Raw genomic sequence first — 23,546 nt, 5'->3', positions numbered from 1 at the left:
GGAAAAAAGTAAATCCTTTAATATATATATTTTAAAGACCGCGCAAAGCGCGGCCAAATTCCCTAGTTATTTATAAGATTGGGGATACTGATTCTAATTTTGTGGATTCTCCATCCATAACTCTTAATTTTATAGTCATGTAAGTTCTTCTCGTTATTCGGTTCAACTTGTGTGTTTTTCATTGAGCATTTTATATTTCATGTGCAATCCTCATTTCTGAATGAAGAATTTGAAATGTATACAATTTTTAAGAGAATACACGAATATGCATACATGAATGCAATACATACATGATCTTCCTGATTAAAAAAAATTGCAGTGTATACATAGTATGAGTGAATGAATACAAAAAATGTTTACTTTTTAATATGTATACATTGGACGGGATAACATATCTATAAATGTATAGTAATACTAAGTGAATGAACACACCATTCTTCTATATATCATCAAGTATACCGTTTAATTTTTATTATCAAATAACGAATAAAAAATATATGAAAATTCATAATTTACATTTTTAGGTGGTTACATATGGCATATATAATTTTGTATATTTTGTATATTTTTGTTTTTGATGATTTTGGTTATACGAGAAAAATAAAAAATAAAAACTATAAAAATGTCATTAATTAAATTGGGTTATTTTGTGCTTATTTTTCATTTGTCTATTAAATGTTAATTAATGTTGAACTATTTATTGCTAATTGTAAATATTAGTGGTATATATATGTCATTTCCTCAAAAACCTTGTTCTAAACTGAATAACGGTTTGAGAAATGAATCTTCAGTAATAAATTGAAAGTTTTTTTTTTTTTAAAAAAGATAAATTATAAATTAAAAGTTTATGTAGTCAATTAATTAGAGTTATTACAATTTTCTCATAAAATTCTAATATTATTCACATTATTTATTTTTTTAAAAAAATGGAATCTCATTCTTTGATCATGTTCTCGAACAAAAAAATATTTAATATATGTGGGTACTTTTTCTAAATATGATTTGTAACCTCTAAAAGTAGCAAAATCACTCAAATCAACTAATATATTTAAAACGGGTGAAACTTATCTATATTGGATGTTCATATAATTTAATATATACATGTCATGTGTTTAATGTTATAATTTATTTTATTTAACCTTAAATAATTAACATGTGTTTTACTTCATTAAATCACGTAGCAACAATAGATTTTGACGTAAATATTCGATGAAAATAATTTTTTTCCATAATTAATATTTTTTCTTGAAAGATCAATATCTCAAAATAGAGTGACATAATATCGTCTTAGATTTGCATATATGTAAGAATATTGTTTTAATGTTTTATTATATTTTGAAACAATTGAAGTTGGACTTAAAAACCGAGTTGTGTTTAATTATAATTTTACAAATAATATTTGATTGTTTTATTTAATTATAATTTTACAAATAATATTTGATTGTTTAAACTTACTTTTCATGAAATATATGAAATATAATTTGCGTTAAGAAATATAATTAATAAAATTAGATTATAAGTGTTTCCACATTTTAAATATATTTTCATATTATATTTAAGAATTTTACATATAAATACAAATTTTATATAAACTAAATAAAAAATTAAACTAAATAAAAAGTTATAATTTTCTAACAAATAATTTCATTTTTTTATATTCACGAATAAGGGCAATTATATTTGTATTTGGTAAATATAGCATGGTTGAGAATCATGCAATAGTGACCACCGATTTCATTAGATCTCTCAGATAACATCATTCAATTTATTAACTTTATCTAAACTTTCGCAATTTTGTTCTTTTTTATTTTGAATTTGAGGGTATCTTAGTGGAATGGGTGATCTAAAGCCAAAATTTAGAAAAAAAAAATTACTTTTATTTAACTTTTTTTTTTTTATAGTTTGTTCTCTTGAATTCTAAAAAATCATTGTTGTTGATTATGATTTAATTATTTTTTTGATTTGATGAACAATATTTTTTCTTGTAATATTTTGTAAGACAAGAATAAACATATATAAATTATTATATGTCATACAACAATACAAATATTTAAAGACCTACTGTTAGATTGTAATTTTAAAAACTTTTTTAATATATTAATTTTTACATAACTATCAATATTATCCTCAAAAGTGTTTAAAATGTAAATTGTATCATTGTATGAACCAATAGTAGTATAATTTTTCACTTATATAATAATTTGTAATAATTTTAATTACAAAAATCATTGTTATAGTGATTGTCAATTTGTTACCTTAAGAGTCGATTGTTAAGACTATATTTTTTAATATTAAATTATTTGATAATTTGATCATTTGAGCTTAAATTTTAATAAATATATCATAAAAGTGAAGACAATTTTACAAATTAAAATGAAAACATGATTGATTCAAATTTAAATGAAACAGATAAATTAAGAAATAAAGTTATTATTAATTTAACCGTCAACAATTTTTAATTATAATTACATAAATATTTTTTCTGTATTAATTGTCAATAATGGAGAAATAGTGTTGGGCAAAGAGAATATACTAACAATAAATACATATTTTTTTTATGAGAAAACCACAATTTTAGTCCTTGTTTATTGCATAATTCTAGTTTCGGAAAAAGGCTTAAAATACTTTAAAGTATTGAAAATGGTACAAAATTATCCTCCATCCACCTATTGGTTTCAAAATGCTCTTTTCATTCACCTATTGCCTCCAAAATATCCTTGTCATTCACATTTGAGTTCAAAATTGACCACTTTTTTAGTTGTTTTAGAATTAAACTCTTTAAATATTTTTTAAAATATTTGGCGTTCAACTATTGATTATAATTTTAATTTATTAATATAATTTATAAACCAACTCACTACCCACTCATTACTAACTAAACCTCACTCAATTAATAATTCAATTTTAATATCAAAATCGTCATAAACACTACTAAAACACCATGAAATTATAAATTCCTGAAAATGACATCCAAAATTATTCGAGTCCGAATTTAAGCTCCAATTATATTTAGGTTGAGCCGCTTATTTAGGATGAGACTTTCAATAGGATTCTCTTTCAAAATTGAATTAGAAATATATGATTAAAGGTAAAGAAGTAATACATCCCAAATTAATTCATTCACTTTTTTAAAATATAATTTTAGAAATATTTATGATTTGTTTTAAAACTTTAATATATTATTTTGTAAAAAATTTATCTATGAAATAACATCACATAATTGAGACGTAAGAATAATTAAGATGAACATAGTCAGACTTTTAAGTTTATCGGTGATTTTTATTTAGCCACTTAAATATATGATAATTTACTTCTATAATTTTTAAAAACAATCAATTGGCAGTAGCTTGCATTAATAATGTGACGGATTTATTAAAAGGAATTTAATTAGTAATGGATGGGTAATGTATTGATTTATAAATTATACTAAAAAGTTAAATTATAACGAATAGTTGAGCACCACGTATTTTTAAAAATATTTAAATAGTTTAAATATAAAACCGTTAAATAAGTAGTCAATTTTAAACCAAAAGGTGGATGACAAGTGTATTTTGAAGCCAATAGATGGATAGAGGATAATTTTATACCATTTTTAATACTTTAAGGATATTTTAGGCCTTTTTTTCATTTTAGTTTTAGTTCATGTGCTACTTGACTATGCGCATTTTATTGTCAATTATTTCAAGTATGCATTTTTGTCCAAGTTAACTATTTAACGTAAATACTTTTTCAAAATGTATATAATAAAATAAAGTATTGGTGGTTCTAAATGCTTAAAGAATATGTATATAAATTAAAATTATATTTTATATATCTTTAGAGCATATACAATTATAATGATTACCTTAAATATATAAATTGACTCCATTTATTTCTATAATTGCTCTATTTTAATTCATCAACAATTCGTTCTTCTTTTCATTTTCAATGATTACTAATTAAGACCAAATATATTCACACATAAAAGAGTTTAGTAGGTGGACAATGGTGTTATAATACTTTTTATTTTTTAAAAAATTTAACATTTTATTTTTTCGTAAACATATTTTTTCAAAGATTTAAAATCACCAATCTTTCAATTTATTTTATTTTATATATATATGTTTAAGTAATCATTCGGTTAAATAGTTGAATTTCTTTAGCTTCAAGAATCAAAATTGCAAAATTTTAAATAATTAAAGGTTAAATGTATAATCAAACGTATAAAAAAGATTAAAAGTAGAATTATACAATAATACAAGGACTAAAGTCGCAATTTTTTCTTCTTCAAATAAGTCACTACTACTAGGTATTTCGTTTCTTCAATGTGTGCTATGGGTTAATACGGCGCTTCTCACAATTAATACTAACATTTTACATCGCCTTCATCAGCGGCTGCTTCTCTTTTATGTATGTATCTCCTTCATCTTCTTTTTGATTATTCGTTTTATCTAGCCGCTTTCGGTATGTTTTTGTATTTGAGCGAACTGAATTTAGGGTTGAGCCGCCATTGAATTTGATTCAATATATGAAAAAACCTCTAACAGTAGTTACTTACTTGCAATGAAGTAATAGGTGAGCTGGTGTTTCTATCTGGGCAGATTTTAGGGTAGAATTTATATGTTGTCATATGGCATTTTGATTTGTAATGCATGTCATAATAGTATTTGAAGATTCTAAGGCTCGTTCTCGTTTCTCGTGATTAATTTTGGGATGAATTTATCTCATGTTTAATTGGGATCCCAGATTGAGCGTGGACAACTTATCTATGCGTTGTAATCTGGTATTTTCCTCTGTAATGCATATCATAATAGTGTATATATATGTGTGTATTTATATTATGGTTCGTTAGGTATGAGGGATAAATAATGGAGTTTCGAATCTGGCGATTGTTTTTAGTATGAATTTATCTTTATGTTTGGTTGGGATAAGATGGTGGAATAACTTATCTCAAATGGGGTTGGAAAAGTAATCTAGGTATAACTTGTACGTAGTCATTGAGTTTGAAATAACAATCCGGAATAACTAATTTTGCGATAATTTATTGCGGGATAACTTGTTCCCCGACCAAATGTGCCCAAGGGCATTGACTGGACAAACATAATGGTATGGTCTAGCTGTAAAAATTTGGGCGTAGAGGCTGAAAAAGTTCTTTTTCTTGATTGTATATGTTTTCATAGGCTAAGGATTTTAAGACACATTTGGTAAGCTTTTCAATGGGAGATATTTTATGTAATTTGAATTGTTGAGTTTGGTTGGTTGAGAGAGATTCAGTTGGTTGATGGTTTTTATTTTTGTTTTTGTGTGTATACCAATGCAGTCTCAACCGTATAGTGCAAATTGAGATTATAAAAGATGGTGCAGTACAATTTTAAGAAGATTACAGTGGTTCCTAATGGGAAGGACTTTGTTGATATCATTCTGTCTCGCACACAACGTCAAACTCCTACTGTTGTGCACAAAGGATATGCTATCTCTCGTATACGTCAATTTTACATGCGCAAAGTGAAATATACGCAGCAGAATTTCTATGACAAGCTCTCCACCATTATTGATGAGTTCCCTAGGCTTGATGACATCCATCCTTTCTATGGGGACCTTCTTCATGTTCTCTACAACAAAGACCATTACAAGCTTGCCCTTGGCCAAATTAATACTGCTAGAAATTTGATTTCTAAAGTAGCTAAAGATTATGTGAAATTGTTGAAATATGGTGACTCACTCTACCGGTGCAAGTTCCTGAAAGTTGCGGCTCTTGGACGTATGTGCACTGTTATAAAGCGCATTGGCCCAAGTTTAGCTTATTTGGAGCAGATTAGGCAGCACATGGCAAGACTTCCCTCGATTGATCCCAATACTCGAACCATCTTGATTTGTGGATATCCAAATGTTGGAAAGAGTTCATTCATTAACAAGATTACTAGAGCAGATGTGGATGTGCAGCCTTATGCCTTCACTACCAAGTCCTTGTTTGTCGGCCATACTGACTACAAATATTTGAGGTATCAAGTGATCGACACTCCAGGGATCTTGGATAGGCCATTTGAAGATCGTAATATCATAGAAATGTGCAGTATTACAGCTCTTGCACATCTGAGGGCCGCTGTGTTATTTTTTCTTGATATTTCTGGGTCTTGTGGCTATAGCATTGCGCAACAGGCTGCTCTTTTCCACAGCATCAAATCACTTTTTATGAACAAACCGTTGATGATCGTATGCAACAAAACGGACTTGCAGCCGTTAGATGGGATTTCTGAGGAAGATAAGAAGTTAGTCACAGAGATGAAAGACGAAGCTATGAAGACAGTGATAGGTCAAGGTGGCGAGGCAACAGATGAAGCAGGTGTGCTTTTAACTATGAGCACTTTGACTGAAGATGGTGTAATTTCAGTAAAGAATGCAGCTTGTGAGAGGTTATTGAATCAAAGGGTGGAGTTGAAAATGAAGTCGAAAAAGTTGAATGACTGCTTGAACCGTTTCCATGTTGCTATGCCAAAACCACGTGACCAGAAAGAGAGGCCACCATGCATACCCGAGGCAGTGTTGGAAGCCAGAGCGAAGCAGGCCGAGGCAGATGCTGAGAAACAGAAAAAGAAGCTTGAGAGAGATCTGGAGAATGAGAATGGAGGTGCTGGTGTTTATTCCGCGAGCTTGAGGAAGCACTATCTATTAGCAAATGAAGAGTGGAAGGAAGATATAATGCCTGAAATTTTAGATGGGCACAATGTCTATGACTTTGTTGACCCTGATATCTTACAAAGGCTTGAAGAATTAGAGAGAGAAGAAGGTCTTCGTCAGGAAGAAGAAGGAGATGATGATTTTGAGATGGACGGTGCAGAGCTTACCCCTGAAGAAAAAGCAGCATTAGCTGAAATCCGGAAAAAGAAAAGTTTGCTCATTCAACAACATAGAATGAAGAAGAGCACCGCAGAGAGCCGACCCACTGTACCTAGAAAGTTTGATAAAGACAAGGAGTTTACTTCAAAAAGAATGGGAAGACAATTATCTGCTTTGGGATTGGATCCAACTCTAGCTATCAATCGAGCCCGAAGTAAATCAAGGGGTCGTAAGCGAGAGAGATCAGTTGAATGTGGAGATGACATTGGTAATGATGCAATGGATGTAGACGAGATTACTCCTAGCAAGAAGCAACGTAGATCTAGATCACTTTCCATGTCAAGATCAAGGTCAATGTCACGACCTCGAAGTGAATTTGTTCCAGGGGAGGGCTTCAAGGACAAACCCCAGAAGGAAAAGGCTATAAAGATGTTTAAGAATTCTGCTAATAAGAGAAACAAGGATGCTCGACGGGGAGAGTCTGATAGAGTCATTCCTACTCTGAAACCAAAACATCTCTTCTCTGGTAAGCGATCAAGTGGCAAAACTGACAGGCGGTAGTCACCAGGTATATCTTACACACCCTTCTAAGTTCATTCCGTGATGTATTACAGCCTTACAGGTCTTAGAATATGCTTTCACTATAACGTTCTTGCCTTTTAAGAAAAGTCTTATTTGGTTGTCGTCTTCATAGATGTGTGGTCATGAAATTTGCTGATGCATGAAGATGCTTTTTGTTTCAAAATTTTGGGTGGTGGATGGAAGCACATACAAAAAAAGAACCTTTGTTGGAATGCCAATTCACCTCAGCTTATTTTGGGCTCTCTGTTGTGCAATTTTGGAACTTAATTTTTATTTTACCTTAACATAAGATATACGCAACATGTCAAGACTCAACCTTTTGTTATGGCAACACAAGACTACAGATTTTTAAGTATTTAAATTTGAGTTTGAGATGCAGCTCTGTTTTGCTGCCTTGTTAACTAGTTGTTCATATAATATTATACTTTTGTTATGTTTTAATCATTGAATTCTTTATACAATGGAACACTACAAAGGCAATAGTCTTTATTAATAACCATAACTAAATCGATACTTACTAGTTACTACACCCTTTTGTCTCACGTGAGGTAGATTGACTCGGCATGAAATTTAAGAAAGAAAGGAATAAAAATTTGTATGGTATAAAATCATTTCATTAACTTTAAAATGAATATTTTATAGTTCAGTTGTTATATAATATAGAAATATGTAATTTTTTTAAGATTGACTAAAAAGGTAAGGAAGTCAGGGAGGGAGTATTGAAAATGACAAGGTACTGCCACTTGTGCTATAATAAAGACAACTCATAGGACTTGATTAAACAAAAAACAAGACTACAGGGACTCAACTCGTGATAAAAGAAGTTGGTTAAATTCTTATTCCTATTTCACAAATTACAACATTGGCTTTATTTTTATTTTTATTATACACTTGAGTTGTTAGAAAAATATTTTTTTATTCAGTATTAAATTTTAATATAATAATGTAATAATTTAAATATGCAATTAGATTACATTTTCCCCCCTTAAATTTCATAGTAAATAAGTCTCTCAATTATTGAGATGGATGAAATAACAATATGAGCATAAAAAAGCACATCGGCAAACTTGTTTTCGCTACTTTCCTAATGAAAAGTCATATTTTTTTTTCCTATTTAAGAAACTTAACTTGTCTTTTTAGAGAAAATATTTTTTCAAACACCGGAAAATTGATAATCATTTTAGGAAAAATATTTTTTCTCCTCACGAAAAAACAGTCTAGTAGACCGTGATTGACATAATTCTTTTATCAAATTATCCATATTAATTGATGCTTAATATTAGACCTTAAAAGTAGTTAGGGGAATTTAATTAATGCTAAGGAAGAACATGGCAAAATTTTTATTTTTTTAAAAGTGATATATAAAAAAAAATATTTATTCAAATTTGACAAAATATAAAAAGCTAAAACTGTCTCAAAAGTTTAAATTTAGCCCCAAAAATAGAAGGGATTATTTTTGTCATTTTTTCGAAAATAGGTAGCAGTGGTGGGCATCAAGTTGCTGTCGTAAAAATAAAAATGGACCATTGCTTGTTTGTGTCTTTGTAAGTGTGTGATTTGGCCAAAGATTTTGAAAAGTTAAATTACATTACATCTTATTTATTTTTATATTAAGATTAAAATATTCGAGTGTAGATTATTCCAAAAAAAATTCTACCTAACTATATTTTCATTTTATATAAGGCGAAGTTCAACTTCGGTTAGGGCTGCCTATCGATCGGTTCGGTTGAATTTTAAAGTTTATTGGGTTGTTCTATTAGTTAACGGTTTGTAGAGATGCTAAACCATTATGGAACCATTAAGATTTTGACTTATCAGTTATTGGTTAATCGATTTTTCATTGTTATCGATTTGATTATCGGTTTAACCGTTAAGATTCGACACAAGAAAAAATATTGAAAATCACTTAGAAACAAGATGACAAACCAAATAAATCATGCACTTGAGTTCACATGTTACATCTTGGTAAAAAACAAACACTTTTACATTGTTGAATAACCAAGTGTTTGAGACAACAAAAAATAAAAGTAGGAAATCAAACTCTAAGTCGAGGACTTTCAATACAAAATGGTATAAATATAATTATTTAATTTAGTATCGGGTTATCAGTTAAACCGTTGAGAAAAAACTTCAAACCGTTAAGAACCGATAATCCGATAACAAAAAAAAATCAAAATCGTTATTAAAACTACTAAACCAATAACTTAATATTATAAACTAATAACTTTTTTATCGATTCGACTTCGATTTCGATTCGATTTTGAATACCCCGCCTTCTTTCATTCCGTTTGTAAAAGTGAAGAAGCGCAGATTATGTCACGACCCAAAACCGGGCCGCGACTGGCACCCACACCTACCCTCCGATGTGACGAAGACTGGCTTGAATTACTGTTGAGTCGAAGATGACGGCACGTTTGCTGCATTCCACAATTAAACAAGAAGAAAACAATAAAAGTAGGGGTCAGTACAAACACGGGTACTGAGTAGATATCATCGGCCAACTCAAAATAGGGAACAGTATATCTCAAGTATTATCATAAATCAACTAATAAACTCGACATGTAACAACAACAAGTACTATAATCATCAATAAGTACCATCAAATTCACACATGAGGACTCAAGCCCCACTACCATACTCATTTGGGAATCATGTTCGTTAGATTGAGTATATTAACATCTTTCAAGATTCATTATCTTTCCTCCTCTTGTATCGGTTCGTGACACTCCGATCCCCTAATTCTATGTGTCGGAACGTGACACTCCGATCCCCTACATGTGTCGGAACGTGACACTCCGATCCCCTACATGTGTCGGAACGTGACACTCCGATCCCCTACATGTGTCGGAACGTGACACTCCGATCCCCTACATGTGTCGGAACGTGACACTCCGATCCACTAAATATCATTCTGTAAATCATCAAGCCTTCTCTATACCAAGGCATCATTATTAATAATGTATGTTCAAGTTCTTTTCAAGATTTGGGATTCAATATTTTCATCATACTTAAGTTATCACAATCACATCATCATATTCATGCAAACATACAATTAAGCATATAGTAGGGTTTACAATACTACCAATACATATCATTCTCTATTAAGAGTTTACTATGAAAGCATGAAAACCATAACCTACCTCCACCGAAGAATTGAAATCAAGCAAGTTAATCCTCAAAGCTTGGCGTTTTTCCTCTTCTTCTCGATCGTTTCTCTCTCTCTTTCTCTGTCTCTCTTTGTTCTTTCTATTTTTCTTATTCCCCCCTCTTTCTTTTACCCTAATTAGTATATAACTAAGAATAAAAGGTGGCAATAATATCCCACCAATTAGCTTAGGGTTACCTCTTTTAACCCTCAAGAATATGAGTTATTAACATAAACCCACGAAATCTATAATTAAGGAAAGAATAGCCCAAAAACGTCCCTTAAAAATTCACCAGAAATCCGACTCTGCCTGGGATTTGCGCAACCTGTGACGGGCCGTCGTGCCTGCGACGGTCCGTCCTGCAGGTCGTCGCAGAGTTCAGAGACCCAAATTTCCACCAAGGGTCTGTGACGGTCCGTCCTGCCATTCCGTCACAAAGTTCAGAGAGTTGATTTTCAGTACCCAATTTCAGATTTTCTAAGTATTTTGGGACGAGACCCCCTCGACGGTCCGTCGTGCCCATGACGATCCGTCGTGGGGTCCGTCGCTTCTGCCAGTTTTTCCAGAATTGAAGTCTGTTGCTCAAAACGACTAAACGGGTCGTTACAGATTATGTCTCATCGCCAGACTTATACTGTCCTAATTATTTTTTCTTCCAGAAAACAAGGATCTCGCTCTTTTTAATCTCATATTTATCCATTTCTCTTAATGTACACAGAAAAATACTTGATTTGAGAATCAAAGATTTTAATTATTATTATTTTAGGATGTTTTTTTTTTTTTTAAGAATAATGAAATTATAGTGGAAACTTTTGTTCACAATACATCGAATTTCAAAATACTAATTAATGTATTAAAACTTATGAGTTATATTAACCCTTAAATATGGTGTTTTTAATAAATGATCTACCTTTTCTAGTTTGTACCTCAAAGAGATACCGATAAAATTAGTATGTATTCTATTTTCATTAGTTTCCACAATTTTACGAAATTCATGTTATTATGTATAAAGAGATACTGATAAGATTAGTATGTATTCTATTTTAATTAGTTTTCGCGATTTTACGAAATTCATGTTATTAATATTATATATTTATATAAAAGAGAATCTTAAGTCCGTTTACGTGGTGTCACCACCATATACAAAAATTTTCTTTTAAATTTATTTATTTTCAAAACTTGTCTCCCTTTTTCATGAAAATATATGACTTTTATGAAAAATTGCGACTTTAATGGAGAGTCACAACTTTTGATTAATGAAGTGTTGCGACTTTTATGAAAAATTGTGACTTTAATGAAGAGTTGTGACTTTATGAAAAGTTTCGACTTTAATGAAAAATTGTGAACTTTTCAAAGGATTGCAATTTTTCCAAATAATTGTAACCTTTCTGATAAGGCAAAATAAACACTTGCTCACACTACCCTTTGTTGTCTATAAATAGAGGGATTTCCTCTCATTTTAAAACAACAAAATTTTGATCTTCTTCTTCTACCTCTGTAAAATTAAATATTCGTGTATTTTTTTATGAATAAGTTGGTGAATAAATTGGTTTCATCCTGAGATAATGTAATTCTTTAAACCTTTGGTATTGGAGAGGAATAGTTTTCTTAAGGGGACATTGTGCATCCAGTGGACTCGATTTTTTTCTTTTAATTTCATTCTATTTTTATATATCCTGATATGTCTTTTTACACTCATTAATTTATGCATATTATATTAATTGTTATTTTTGAGTACATGTTTTATACACTGTTGTTTATGTTTCTGCAACGTTATTGTCTCCAGTTATATTGAACATATACACATATAGTATGTATATTCATTGTTCAGAAAATAATTATTGTACTCAATTTCAAGAATTCACGTTTTGTTATTCTATATTAAATTCTATAACTTAAAAGTACTATATATAAGCTTACATATTATTTATTTTTACATAGAAATAAAATTTCTCACTTATCAATTGAAAAATTCATTATACAAGTTTTAAAAATTATAATTGTTTTCATGTTCAAGCGCAATTTCTTTTGAAATATGTTAACAAATTCTTGAATTTTCTTCTAGGACATATATCACAATTATATAATCTATAGCAAATTAAATAATTTTTTTATATTATAAAATGTTTTTGTATATATATGCTTATTTTCTTCTTTATTTTTCTTTTAATATTGATTTAAGAATCAATAATTTATTGTTTTGTGTATAATTCATTCATTAGAGATTCTTGAGTTATGTAATAATAAAAGATAATCAATTTCAGATTGGAGTATTGCTAATATTTTTTGTAAGAACCTATATTTCATTATTGTTAAAGCATGAAAAATTAGTAAAAAATTATTTGCAAGTTCAATACAATTTCATAGGGGCAAATTACATGGTAATTAATATAAAGATATAGTCTATCTCATTCATAACGAGGGTTATATAACATAGGTATACTTTCAGCTAGAAGGTACTATTGTTTGTGAAATGTGCAGATTGTTTAATTTGTGCAAGGTTGACTATTGTTTTTTCATCAATAGACTCTATTTTTTTTTAAAGCTCAACCTCTTAAATCTATGATTTACTTAATTATGTTTTTCCTTTGAAAATGTATGCGCTCATATTAAAAATTAGGGCGGATTGAATTATGATCCATAACTAACTCGTTATCTATTACGTTTTAATTCAATCTATTTTGGCCAATCAAATTTAAATTTGATTGGGTCTTAACCTATTTATTGTCTTGATACATTTTAATTTATGTAATGGGTTTTAGTTCATGAAATTTAATTGAAATGATTTGTAAACATAATAGAATTTATGAACTGTTTTAACAAAATTGTGTGTTTTAACAAAACAATAACTAAGAAAATAATTAAACTAGATCTTCACCGTTAAAGAAAACATAATAAAAAAATAAAATTTGTTTAGCAAATAACATAATAAAGAAAAGAAAAAAAAAATCAATATAACATAAGTGGAGGGGGATGGGGCGGGCGAGGCTGGTTAGAAATAGAAAAAAATGTTAAGAGGGTAGTGCGGGACGGATTAAAATTTTGTGAGTTTCATATATTAACTATTAAAGTTTGAGTTTCATATCTAAACTGTCACTTTTTAGTTTGAATAGTTTAGGTGTGTTTTTGACACTTATTTGTTCATCTTTTGATGTACTTAATTTTGGATCTGTCATCGCAAATAATATTTTTTCTATTCAAATTTATGTGACATATTTTGAATTTTAAAATTTAAACAAATTTATTTTTTACTGTAAATTTTCATATATTATTTGAAATATTTTGAATGGTCAATTATGACAACTTATTATACTTTTACTAGTTTACAGTATAGATAAACTCGTTTCAAAAAATTAAAAATTTTATATCAATTTAAATTGTTTAACTCTTAGAAAATGAAATACATCATATAATTTTAGATAAAATAATAAATAATAATATGATATGTCGTTAAAAAATAATATTCTCTTCGTTTATAAAAGAATAACTCTATTTCCTTTTGTCTATTTAAAAATTTTTTTAGTCAACACTTTAACTTTAAATTTTCATGTGACATGTTTAAGACCACAAGATTAATGACATTTTGATACATTTGACATAACTTTAGTTTTTAACAAGAAAAGTAATTTTTTTTAAAAAAAATTTATTTCAAGTCAAATTAGATTATTCTTTTTAAAACGGATGGAGCGATAAAATTTGACGTAATTGATTGTAAGGCTGTATTATACACCTACTGATGAGATGAGAAAAAAAGATGGAAATAGAATATTGTGTTTCGTCGAGTAAATATTCATTGGCAAATTTAACAATTAGGAGGATTTAACTGACGAAGTCAAATACAAGTTCTCCACGTAAATACCACCATAGAAATTTAATTTTGTTTTGGAGGAAAAAAAATTAATATGGTGTTCGTATATTTTTGCACAAATAATTGTGACCATTTTAGTACTTCTCGTTTGTTATATTTTTGGCTATATTTGTTTATTTTTAATTCTCAAATTTTTTTCTATATTTAAAGTTAAAATAATATATTTTTATTATGTTAATATAGTGGTGGACACATTTTTCAACCACTACTGTCTTTTTTATATTTTGGCTTCTATTTCTATTCCCATTGCTACTTTGTACTCCATATCTGCAAATTCACTGCCACAAAAGAAGCATGGAGAACGGTACGACTACAGGGATGAGAAGATGGAACTTTAAGGAGAATGAAAAATTGGTAAGTGTATCGGATCTCACAGTAAGAAGTGTTCTTAACAAGTTGAGGTGTTGTGTTGACCCTGCTGATACCCGACCCACTATCCCTCTTGGCCATGGCGATCCTTCTGCTTTCCCCTGTTTTCTGACTACAACAATCGCCGAAGATGCTATTTCTGATGCCGTTCGTTCTGCTAAGTTCAACGGTTACTCATCCACCGTCGGCATCCTTCCTGCTAGACGGTACACATTTTTCAATCGAACAATATTGATTTGATTTGTTAAGAGTTTGAAATCTGATATTATCTTCAATTATTTCAGAATTTTTTAGTTTTGAGTTTTGGATTATAAGTGCTCGTCTGGATTAGCTTATTTTTAGTTGCACTCTCCATTTTTAAACAGTTCAATTTTTTATAAGTCCATCCAAATAGGCCCTAAGAAAGATACTTTACTAGATCTAGACAAGTTATTAGTACATACTAAGTAGATTTCTCTACACAAATATAGAGTTTTGGCTGAAAGCTATGGCTTATGTTGAACCTGGAATTAATACTCTAGCTCCACTCCTATGGCAGAGCCATCTTATTCTTTTTTCAGAGTTTAGCTAGATTAAAGTTTTAGCTTTTCTTTAACGCATGTCAACTTCTTGGTATTTTGACATTTTTTGGTAAAAGTTAATGTTCTGTCTCAAGTTTTATAAGTGCACCTTTATCTAGTCTAAAGTTCCAATAATTGAGGGTCACCTTTGTTTATACTTAACAGTACTGGGTAGGGCCTTTTTTATTCCTACTGTACAGTTTTAGGGTAAATGTATTAACAATTTTGTATTAGTATTGTTTGTGTTATTTGTGCTTGCATTAGTTGTACATAGATTATTTCTTATGCATTGTTTGGTTTGGTGTATTAAAATGGCATGTATGGTATAAAAATAGTTATTTATAAAAATATCCTCCACAGTTATGGGAAAAAGATGTAAAAGTGCTTTTGAGGGCCATAACTTAAACTGTATACTCTATCTGTTATTAAATGTAAGTGGTCCATTGTCTTTATTTTCCTTGATTGGTTTTTGCTGATTCCCCAGGGTTTTTGAAATAACCTTCAACTTTTGTTTGTCAAATAGTTGTTGATCTTTGTCTCCGTTGTGAACATTAATCTTAACTACATAGAATTGTGTTTACATTTATGGCGTAGACGAATTTGAAGCAGTTTTAGAGCTATTTGTTGGATACATCATTCATGATCTTCAAAATAATTCATTTAGTTTGTTCTCTGAAAAAGGGCTGTAGCAGAATACCTTTCTCAAGATCTCCCATACAAGTTGTCTCCTGATGATATTTACTTAACAAGTGGATGTGGTCAAGCAATTGAAATACTTTTGAATGCTCTTGCACGTCCAAACGCAAATATTCTACTTCCAAGTCCTGGATTCCCTTATTATGAAGCTTGGGGTGGATTTACTCAAATGGAAATGCGCCACTTTAATCTTCTCCCAGAGAAGGAGTGGGAGGTGGACCTTAATGCGGTTGAGTCTTTGGCCGATGAAAATACTGTGGCTATGGTCATTATTAATCCTGGGAATCCTTGTGGCAATGTCTATTCAGAAGAACACTTGAAGAAGGTATGCGTACTTCCCCTTTTTTGTTATGATATTGATATCCTAAGTCATTATAAATATAAAGAGGTGTTTCAATTTCTATTAGGTGGCAGAAACGGCAAGGAAGCTTGGAATTTTAGTTATTTCTGATGAAGTTTATGCTCATCTGGCTTTTGGAAGTAAACCATTTGTGCCCATGGGAATCTTTGGATCGATTGCTCCTGTTGTTACACTCGGATCCATATCAAAGAGGTGGATTGTCCCAGGCTGGCGACTTGGTTGGCTTGTTACAAATGATCCAAACGGCATACTTAAAGAACATGGGGTACTTCCTCTACTGCTTCCACATACAATTTAGATTTCACTTATAAAGACAAATTTAGGTGTTGAAGAGCACTTCACCATAAATTAAAGAAATGTAGAACACTGATAGTATGTCATTGGCAGCTTTGTTACATATGTCGTGTAAAATATTTGATTGAGACTGACTAGCATTCTTTAAAAGGAGGATAAGATTATTTTCTAGCGAAATGATATGTATGTTGTTATCTTGTGTTTTCTTATTTTCAGGTCATAGATTCCATTATGGGATATCTCAATATATCTACTGATCCTGCAACATTTATTCAGGTTCGCTCTTTATAATTGAATTTTGTTTTGGTCTAGCAGCTCTTTGTATTGTGTAAACTAAGAACTTAGTAGTGTAGGTGTAATTTTCCACATCCCTTACTGTTTTATCTAGTTTCATTTTGTTCTTACTTCGACAGGGGGCAATTCCTCAGATCCTTCAGGAAACAAAAGACGATTTCTTCTCTAAAATAGTAAATATGCTAAGAGAAGATGCAGATATTTGTTATGAGAGAATCAAGGATATTCCTTGCATCACTTGTCCAAGTAAACCTCAAGGATCTATGTTTTTGATGGTATGAGAAAAACGGAAGCTTAATTAGTTAGAAGTTGTGTTGTAATCAATTGTCTAATATAGGTCTTTTCCCTCTTGTAGGTTCAACTTCATTTGAATCTCTTAGAAGACATTGAAGATGACCTGGACTTTTGCGCGAAGCTGGCTAAGGAAGAATCTCTGATAATTTTACCAGGTAAAAGAAAACAAATCTCTTAGAAAGCTAATCAAACTCTGTCGAGAACAGTAGACAGATTTTCTTACTTGAACAAATGTCCCTTTCTAGGAGGACTATCTTTTCAAATTCCTTTATTTTTCTCAATGTCTTGGAATGCTTCTCATTCGTGTTTAGTCGTTATAGCTTTTGTAATCATGGGTCATAATGTCATTCAATTCTTTTAGTATGTCAGACACGCCTTTAATCGCGTCCAATTTAGAAAGTTCCTACAGGACATATAGAATTCATCCATATACGTAAGATCTGCCATGCTAGTGATCATTTTCTTGGGTTATATACATGTCTGATTATCAATGTAACTGATACAAAAGCAGAAATTTGCCAAATTTTATTAGTCTCCATAGATGTAACCATGTTTTATGTATGTAAGATTCGTGTACTTCTCGTATTAATGCATTAATTCACTGCATGTAGAGTCACTCGTAAGAGCTAGCATATGAATACGAAGTTTTGTGTTGCTATGCTGTGTACAGATATCTGACAATAACTCTTGGTGCAGGTGTTGCTGTAGGACTCAAGAATTGGCTCAGGATAACCTTTGCATGTGAGCCATCATATCTGGAAGATGGCTTCCAGAGACTAAATGCTTTCTATAAAAGGCATGCTAAGAAACAATAAGCTACTGTCTGAGAAACAACCTTTGATATCTGTTACGGTCCCCTGATATGGAGGACGCTGCAAGATGAAATCAGATGTTTTCTTCCGATGACCAATGGTACTAGTTCGTCAAGAGACAACCTGCAATATTGAGTTTGGAGTACTCAAAAACTGAAAAAAAATTCTGCTTCCTTTTATAAGTCTTCATTGAATTCAACTTTAAAATAATATTGGTGGATATCTCTGCTACACAGAGTGGCAATGGATCTTCAACTACTCGTTGACCCTTGGTGTGGTCTATGTACAATAGCTCATACATAAGTTGGCTAGATTTTCAACAATGCACCATCACTAGTGAATGTGTTTGTAAAGATAACCTTTTACTAGCTAAGCTAGAACAAGTGTTTGTGAAATGTGCAGATTGTTGAATATTGTTGGGCGCAATTGGTTGCTCACAACTTTAAACTTTATTATTGCCAAGTAAGGATCATCTTCGATCTTACAATTCGTATACTCAATTGCTTTTGCCCTTACACTCTGGTAATTTAATTCGTTTGATAAGTACTTGCAAACTCAATCTTTACTTGGAGCATAAATAACTCAAATCAACCACTTACCTTCATAGGTGATGATGGTAGATTATTTATTTACCAACTACTTCATTCTAGAAGTTCTAGATTTCCATTCTTTGCCTTGTAAGTATATAATATGTCTAGAATTCACCTCCTAATCCTCTACAAACTCTTGGAACGTTTTATGTTTTTTATATTTGGTTTGCTTAAATATTTTTCGAATGAATTTATTTTGAAATGTGATAAAGGGTTCGGGTTCGTGTCAAAGAGTAGGGGACCGGATATGATGTTATAATATTTATCCAGATTACATCTAAATATTTTGAGAAAAGGGTTTGATATATACTTCAACTTTGTTGTTTAGAGCTAATATACCTTCATTATAAAAGTGACTCATATGTTCCTAATTGGCCCACACATATCCTATCTTCTATAACGAAAGTGAAAAATTAATTTTATAATTTTTTTATTAAAAGGAAGTCATGTAAGATTATATTTTATTAATTTTTTTATGTAACAGTGACACGGAGTCTAGTAATTCATTGTGATGAATGATTGCGTTGACTTGGATCCAAAAGACTGTGACAAATATCTTCAGCTGAATCTATTCTCAAACATAAAAAACCTATCATCAACCTCTCACTAGCAACGACTATTCAATAATTCTATTCATTATAACTATGGTAATAAAAGAAATTGCCCAATATTTTTTGTATCTCTATTAAATTGTGAATATCATTCTTTTACATTTAACTGTTAGTATTGATTGTCTAAGCATAAGGAACCCCTTCTAAATATAATTTTTTTGAGCGAAGCATTTCCCTTTTTGATTAATAACTTAGGTTCGATACTTATATGAAAAATAACTTCTCCATTAAAAAAATCAGATTCAAAAGTAATATTCTATATTAAGTATATCTTCTTCACTTTCTAACATATCTCATTTTCACTCGGAGATAAATATACCCATCCCATCACCCCACATTATATTATACAAATGTTTTTCAAATAATAATATTTAAAATTTACATATCAAACGACAACAATAACAATAATACTTAGTGAAATTTTACTAAGTTGGATTTTGGAAAGATAGATGTATATAAATATCATAACTATTTCTAAGCGATAGAAGTACTAATTTCAAAAGACTCTCGATTCAAGTGAATCAAATCTAAGTAAAAAAAGAAAATGTAAGAAAACTTAATCGTTAATAAGAAAAATAATACAAAGTTCAAAAAAATAAATAAATATTATGATAATCGAAAACACTACCTTCAATATTAGACAAAAACTACAAAATACTTACAAGCATAAACTTACGTACAGCAAAACAATACCTTATCTTTAATAATATTCTACCCTTATACACGACCTCCACTCCTTCTAAAAATATATAAAAGCATTTTTCACACATATTTTTTAAGGTACCAAACACACCTAAGTTTAGATTAATTTCCTGTACTACTACGGTTAGCAAACACTCCATTATTGAAAAACAAAAAGAGCCAGAGAGAGAGAGTAACTCTTTAAGTGAGAGAAAAATTGTGCTACTGCTAAACAATCATAGTAGAAATGGAAGTTAGCTCAAAATGGAGATGGAATTTCGAAGGAAAAGAAGAAGCAAAGACAGCATCAGCTTGCACTATTAGAAGTTATCTCAATACCTTAAATAAAAACATTAACAAAAATGATAATACAAAAAGTGTAATCCCTCTTAGCCATGGAGATCCTAGTGGTTTTCCAAGTTTTCGAACAAGTAAAGTATCAGAGGATGCTCTTGTTGATGCACTTCAATCTGCGAAATACAATGGATATTGTGGAAACCCTGATATTTTCCACGCCAGTAGGTAATCCTAAACTCTTTTTGTAACTTTTAGGGGAAGGAGAAATCGGTGAGTGAAATTACTAGTTCAAAGTTCGAGTAGTCAACCAATTGAGATTCCTTTTTCGGGGGTTAGGGTACCAAAAAATGGGAAGAGTGTCGTATAATTGGTATGGAGGGTAGGGATTGGGGCTTTTATAATTTGTTTTGGGGTTTGCTAGGAGTTGATTAATTTTTGTTTACTTCTCCTGAGGCTCAGTGGCGGGAGCTAAGATTTTCATTTAGATGTTTTGGAAAAATGAAGAAGTATAAATGTGAAGAAGTCGAAGGGTATCAACATCTACTCTATATATATATATATATATACGATAAAAAGTAATTTTAACCATGTACAGGGTTGAGTTTCTGTTGTAACTGTAATTATTTAGCATTTTCTTTTGTGGTATTTGGATATATCATGATGATTTTGTTGGTTATTGAGTTGACATTCCGCTTAAATAGCCCTTTCGAGGAAGATCTCAACAGAAAATATGAGATTAGCCTCGACTAGTATAATTGACGTTGTTAATCAATGTCAGACTATCATCTTAGGTTGTAGGATAAGGAAACTGCACCCTAGTATTAATTACTCTCCATTGAAAAGGATTAAACCGTGATGGTAATGGTTATAGTTATGATTTGATTGTGTTGCACGATAAGTGCATTGAACTTTGTAATTGTACTCTGCAATGGCAAGAACGATTCGAGTAATGTTGATGTTTCAAACATTTACCAGGTCAATTGCAGAATATCTGTCTCGTGACTATCCATATAAATTGTCGCCAAATGATGTTCTAGTCACAGCTGGGGCAAAGCATGGAATAGATGTCCTAATTACAGCTCTTGCTGTTCCTGGTGCTAATATTTTGCTTCCTAGACCAGGGTATCCAGCGTATGAAGCACTTGCCACATTTAACCGTCTTGAAATGAGGCACTATGATCTTCTCCCTGAGCAGGATTGGGAGGTGGACATCGATGGGCTTGAAGCTCTAGCAGATGATAAAACTGTTGCCATGGTTGTTATAAACCCCGGTAATCCATGTGGGAATGTGTACGAGCGAGAGCATTTGAAGAAGGTTGTTTCATCGTTACATTAGACGTGTTTATTTTGTTAAATGTGGTTTTGGATATGCTCATTAATTGTTGGTTTCTTGAATGAGAGTAACAGATTGCAGAGGCAGCAAGTAAGCTTGGAATGCTAGTAATATCAGATGAAGCCTACGGTCATCTAGTGTTCAGTAGTAATCCGTTTGTGCCAATGGGCGTCTATGGAGAAATTGCACCTATTCTGACAATTGGCTCCATATCAAAGAGATGGATGGTTCCTGGTTGGCGATTTGGATGGATCGTGATGTGTGATCCCAATGGCATCCTTCAAAAACATGGGGTTCTCTCTCTCTCTCGGAAATTCTTATGGAAGAAATTTACCTTTTCTTTCTTGTTTTAAGTGACAAATATATATGAATCTTGGAACAAAATAGCAAGTATTAGATTTCCAGTTATGCCTATCACTTACACCGTGAAACCACACATTTCTACTTGCGTTTCATATATACTTCACAAATACAACATCCATATGCAGAGTTAAATATCATACTTTTTGTCTCTTGATCTCAGGTTGCGGAGTCTATCAAGAACTACCTCAACATCGGTGTTGGTCCTCCTACATTCACTCTGGTATATTATACAAGCTTTTATGCAAAACATTTGATATGGTATGCCATTAACTGAAATGTTAGACCAAGCAAAATGTTATCACCTTAAAAACATGGAAAACTACTCTGCTAACAGTACTTTAACAATGTTTGATGATATCTTGCCAAAACATTTTCGTGCCAACAACGAATGCATAATTCCAGATACTCGGGTTGCATCAGCATTCAAATTATACAGACAAATATTTTTCCCCATATTTCTGAATTATCACGTAGTGTTTCTCGTGATACACATTATTTTTCATGAATTATTTTTGTGCTATTTGTATTATATTGCTTTCAAACAATTGAAACTAAATCCAAGTATCTAACCTTGTTCTCTTTCATTCTCGAGGGTGCTATTCCTCGTATTCTTGTTGAAACACCTGAAGATTTCTACTCAAATATCATAAACCTACTGAGAAAAGCAGCAGACATTTGCTATGCTGGCCTAAGGGAGATTCCGTGCTTTACTCCATACAAGTCACAGGGATCCATGTTTCTTATGGTATTGCTATAAACACTTTAGTCTTAATATAAGTTTTTTTTAAGATTTAGTTTGAAAACGAATCTGAATATATAGTCTTATTAGCGATCATTTCTATCAGGCAAAACTAAACATGTCATTGCTGGAAGGCATCGACAATGATATGGAGTTCTGCACTAGGCTTGCTAGAGAGGAATCTGCAATTGTTCTACCCGGTAATTTCTTAAGTTGCATTACTCTACAACATTATCGATATGTAGAGGAAATTTTACGAGCATTGTTGATAAATTCAATGCATTACAGGAGAAGCACTTGGATTGAAGAATTGGGTAAGAGTTACATTTGCTGTGGAAATTTCAGCTCTTGAGGATGGCCTTAGCAGGATCAAAGCCTTTTGTTTCAGAAATGCCAAACAACAATAAGCCATTTTTCTTTCTGTCAAACTTTGTCCAAGTCTAACACAAAACAAATACTAATAAAAGTTGTAAGAGTTTGTTATGATGATTTCTACATGACAATTCGAGTTATAAGATGGATTTGTCTACTAGTTCGATTTTATACAACTTTAAAATTTATCAATTTAAAAGATATATTTATGTGTTATGCCTACGTATAATCATACATATGTACCTACATCGACAATCATACATACCGCAAAAATAAAATCTAGCTATTTTGTAACAACTTAAAAAGAATTACTCTCTTTGTTCAATTTAAATTTATGTGATTTACTGTTCTTTTTAATCCGTATAAAAAAGAATGACTTATTTCTATATTTAGGAATAGTTGAACTTTAATATATGTATTTTACCCTTAATAAAATGAATTATACCCGCACAAACATTAATGATTTAT

General features: G+C 31.0%; 3 protein-coding genes across 4 annotated transcripts; all 3 read left to right on the top strand.

Annotated features, from left to right (window-relative positions):
* Nucleotides 1-4,023: 4,023 nt before the first annotated feature.
* Nucleotides 4,024-7,799, top strand: LOC101249658 (nucleolar GTP-binding protein 1-like). Its single transcript, XM_004243324.5, has 3 exons — nucleotides 4,024-4,389; nucleotides 5,300-7,384; nucleotides 7,511-7,799. The coding sequence occupies exon 2, from the start codon at nucleotides 5,335-5,337 to the stop codon at nucleotides 7,375-7,377; it is 2,043 nt and encodes a 680-aa protein (XP_004243372.1). The 5' UTR covers nucleotides 4,024-4,389; nucleotides 5,300-5,334; the 3' UTR covers nucleotides 7,378-7,384; nucleotides 7,511-7,799.
* A 6,858-nt stretch (nucleotides 7,800-14,657) lies between these two features.
* On the top strand, nucleotides 14,658-18,592 carry LOC101249935 (S-alkyl-thiohydroximate lyase-like). The gene is made up of 7 exons (NM_001329957.1): nucleotides 14,658-14,987; nucleotides 16,023-16,362; nucleotides 16,445-16,663; nucleotides 16,909-16,968; nucleotides 17,106-17,261; nucleotides 17,342-17,435; nucleotides 17,977-18,592. The coding sequence occupies exons 1-7, from the start codon at nucleotides 14,707-14,709 to the stop codon at nucleotides 18,093-18,095; spliced, it is 1,269 nt and encodes a 422-aa protein (NP_001316886.1). The 5' UTR covers nucleotides 14,658-14,706; the 3' UTR covers nucleotides 18,096-18,592.
* Nucleotides 18,593-19,990: 1,398 nt separating this feature from the next.
* Nucleotides 19,991-23,294, top strand: LOC101250231 (tyrosine aminotransferase-like). Of its 2 annotated transcripts, none has more exons than XR_742389.4 (7): nucleotides 19,991-20,496; nucleotides 21,247-21,586; nucleotides 21,679-21,897; nucleotides 22,128-22,187; nucleotides 22,560-22,712; nucleotides 22,797-22,906; nucleotides 22,995-23,294. XR_742389.4 is itself a non-coding variant. In XM_004243326.5 (7 exons), the coding sequence occupies exons 1-7, from the start codon at nucleotides 20,222-20,224 to the stop codon at nucleotides 23,111-23,113; spliced, it is 1,260 nt and encodes a 419-aa protein (XP_004243374.2). In that variant the 5' UTR covers nucleotides 19,991-20,221; the 3' UTR covers nucleotides 23,114-23,294. The 2 variants fall into 2 exon arrangements, 1 of the variants encoding a protein (XP_004243374.2); XM_004243326.5 differs by having other exon boundaries at nucleotides 22,813-22,906.
* The last annotated feature ends 252 nt before the right edge of the window (nucleotides 23,295-23,546 follow it).

The sequence above is a fragment of the Solanum lycopersicum genome, chromosome 7 (genome assembly GCF_036512215.1).
Source record: "Solanum lycopersicum chromosome 7, SLM_r2.1".
NCBI classification, from domain to species: domain Eukaryota; kingdom Viridiplantae; phylum Streptophyta; class Magnoliopsida; order Solanales; family Solanaceae; genus Solanum; species Solanum lycopersicum.
This window is presented reverse-complemented; position numbering and strand designations above follow the sequence as displayed.

Bases quoted from the DNA above. Each gene is read 5' to 3' on its own strand.
- LOC101249658 (XM_004243324.5), top strand. From the start codon at position 5,335: ATGGTGCAGTACAATTTTAAGAAGATTACAGTGGTTCCTAATGGGAAG.
- LOC101249935 (NM_001329957.1), top strand. From the start codon at position 14,707: ATGGAGAACGGTACGACTACAGGGATGAGAAGATGGAACTTTAAGGAG. The intron at 16,664-16,908 runs GTACTTCCTCTA...TCTTATTTTCAG, and splicing joins GCATACTTAAAGAACATGGG to GTCATAGATTCCATTATGGG. The intron at 16,969-17,105 runs GTTCGCTCTTTA...TTACTTCGACAG, and splicing joins ATCCTGCAACATTTATTCAG to GGGGCAATTCCTCAGATCCT.
- LOC101250231 (XM_004243326.5), top strand. From the start codon at position 20,222: ATGGAAGTTAGCTCAAAATGGAGATGGAATTTCGAAGGAAAAGAAGAA. The intron at 20,497-21,246 runs GTAATCCTAAAC...AACATTTACCAG, and splicing joins GATATTTTCCACGCCAGTAG to GTCAATTGCAGAATATCTGT. The intron at 21,898-22,127 runs GTTCTCTCTCTC...TCTTGATCTCAG, and splicing joins GCATCCTTCAAAAACATGGG to GTTGCGGAGTCTATCAAGAA.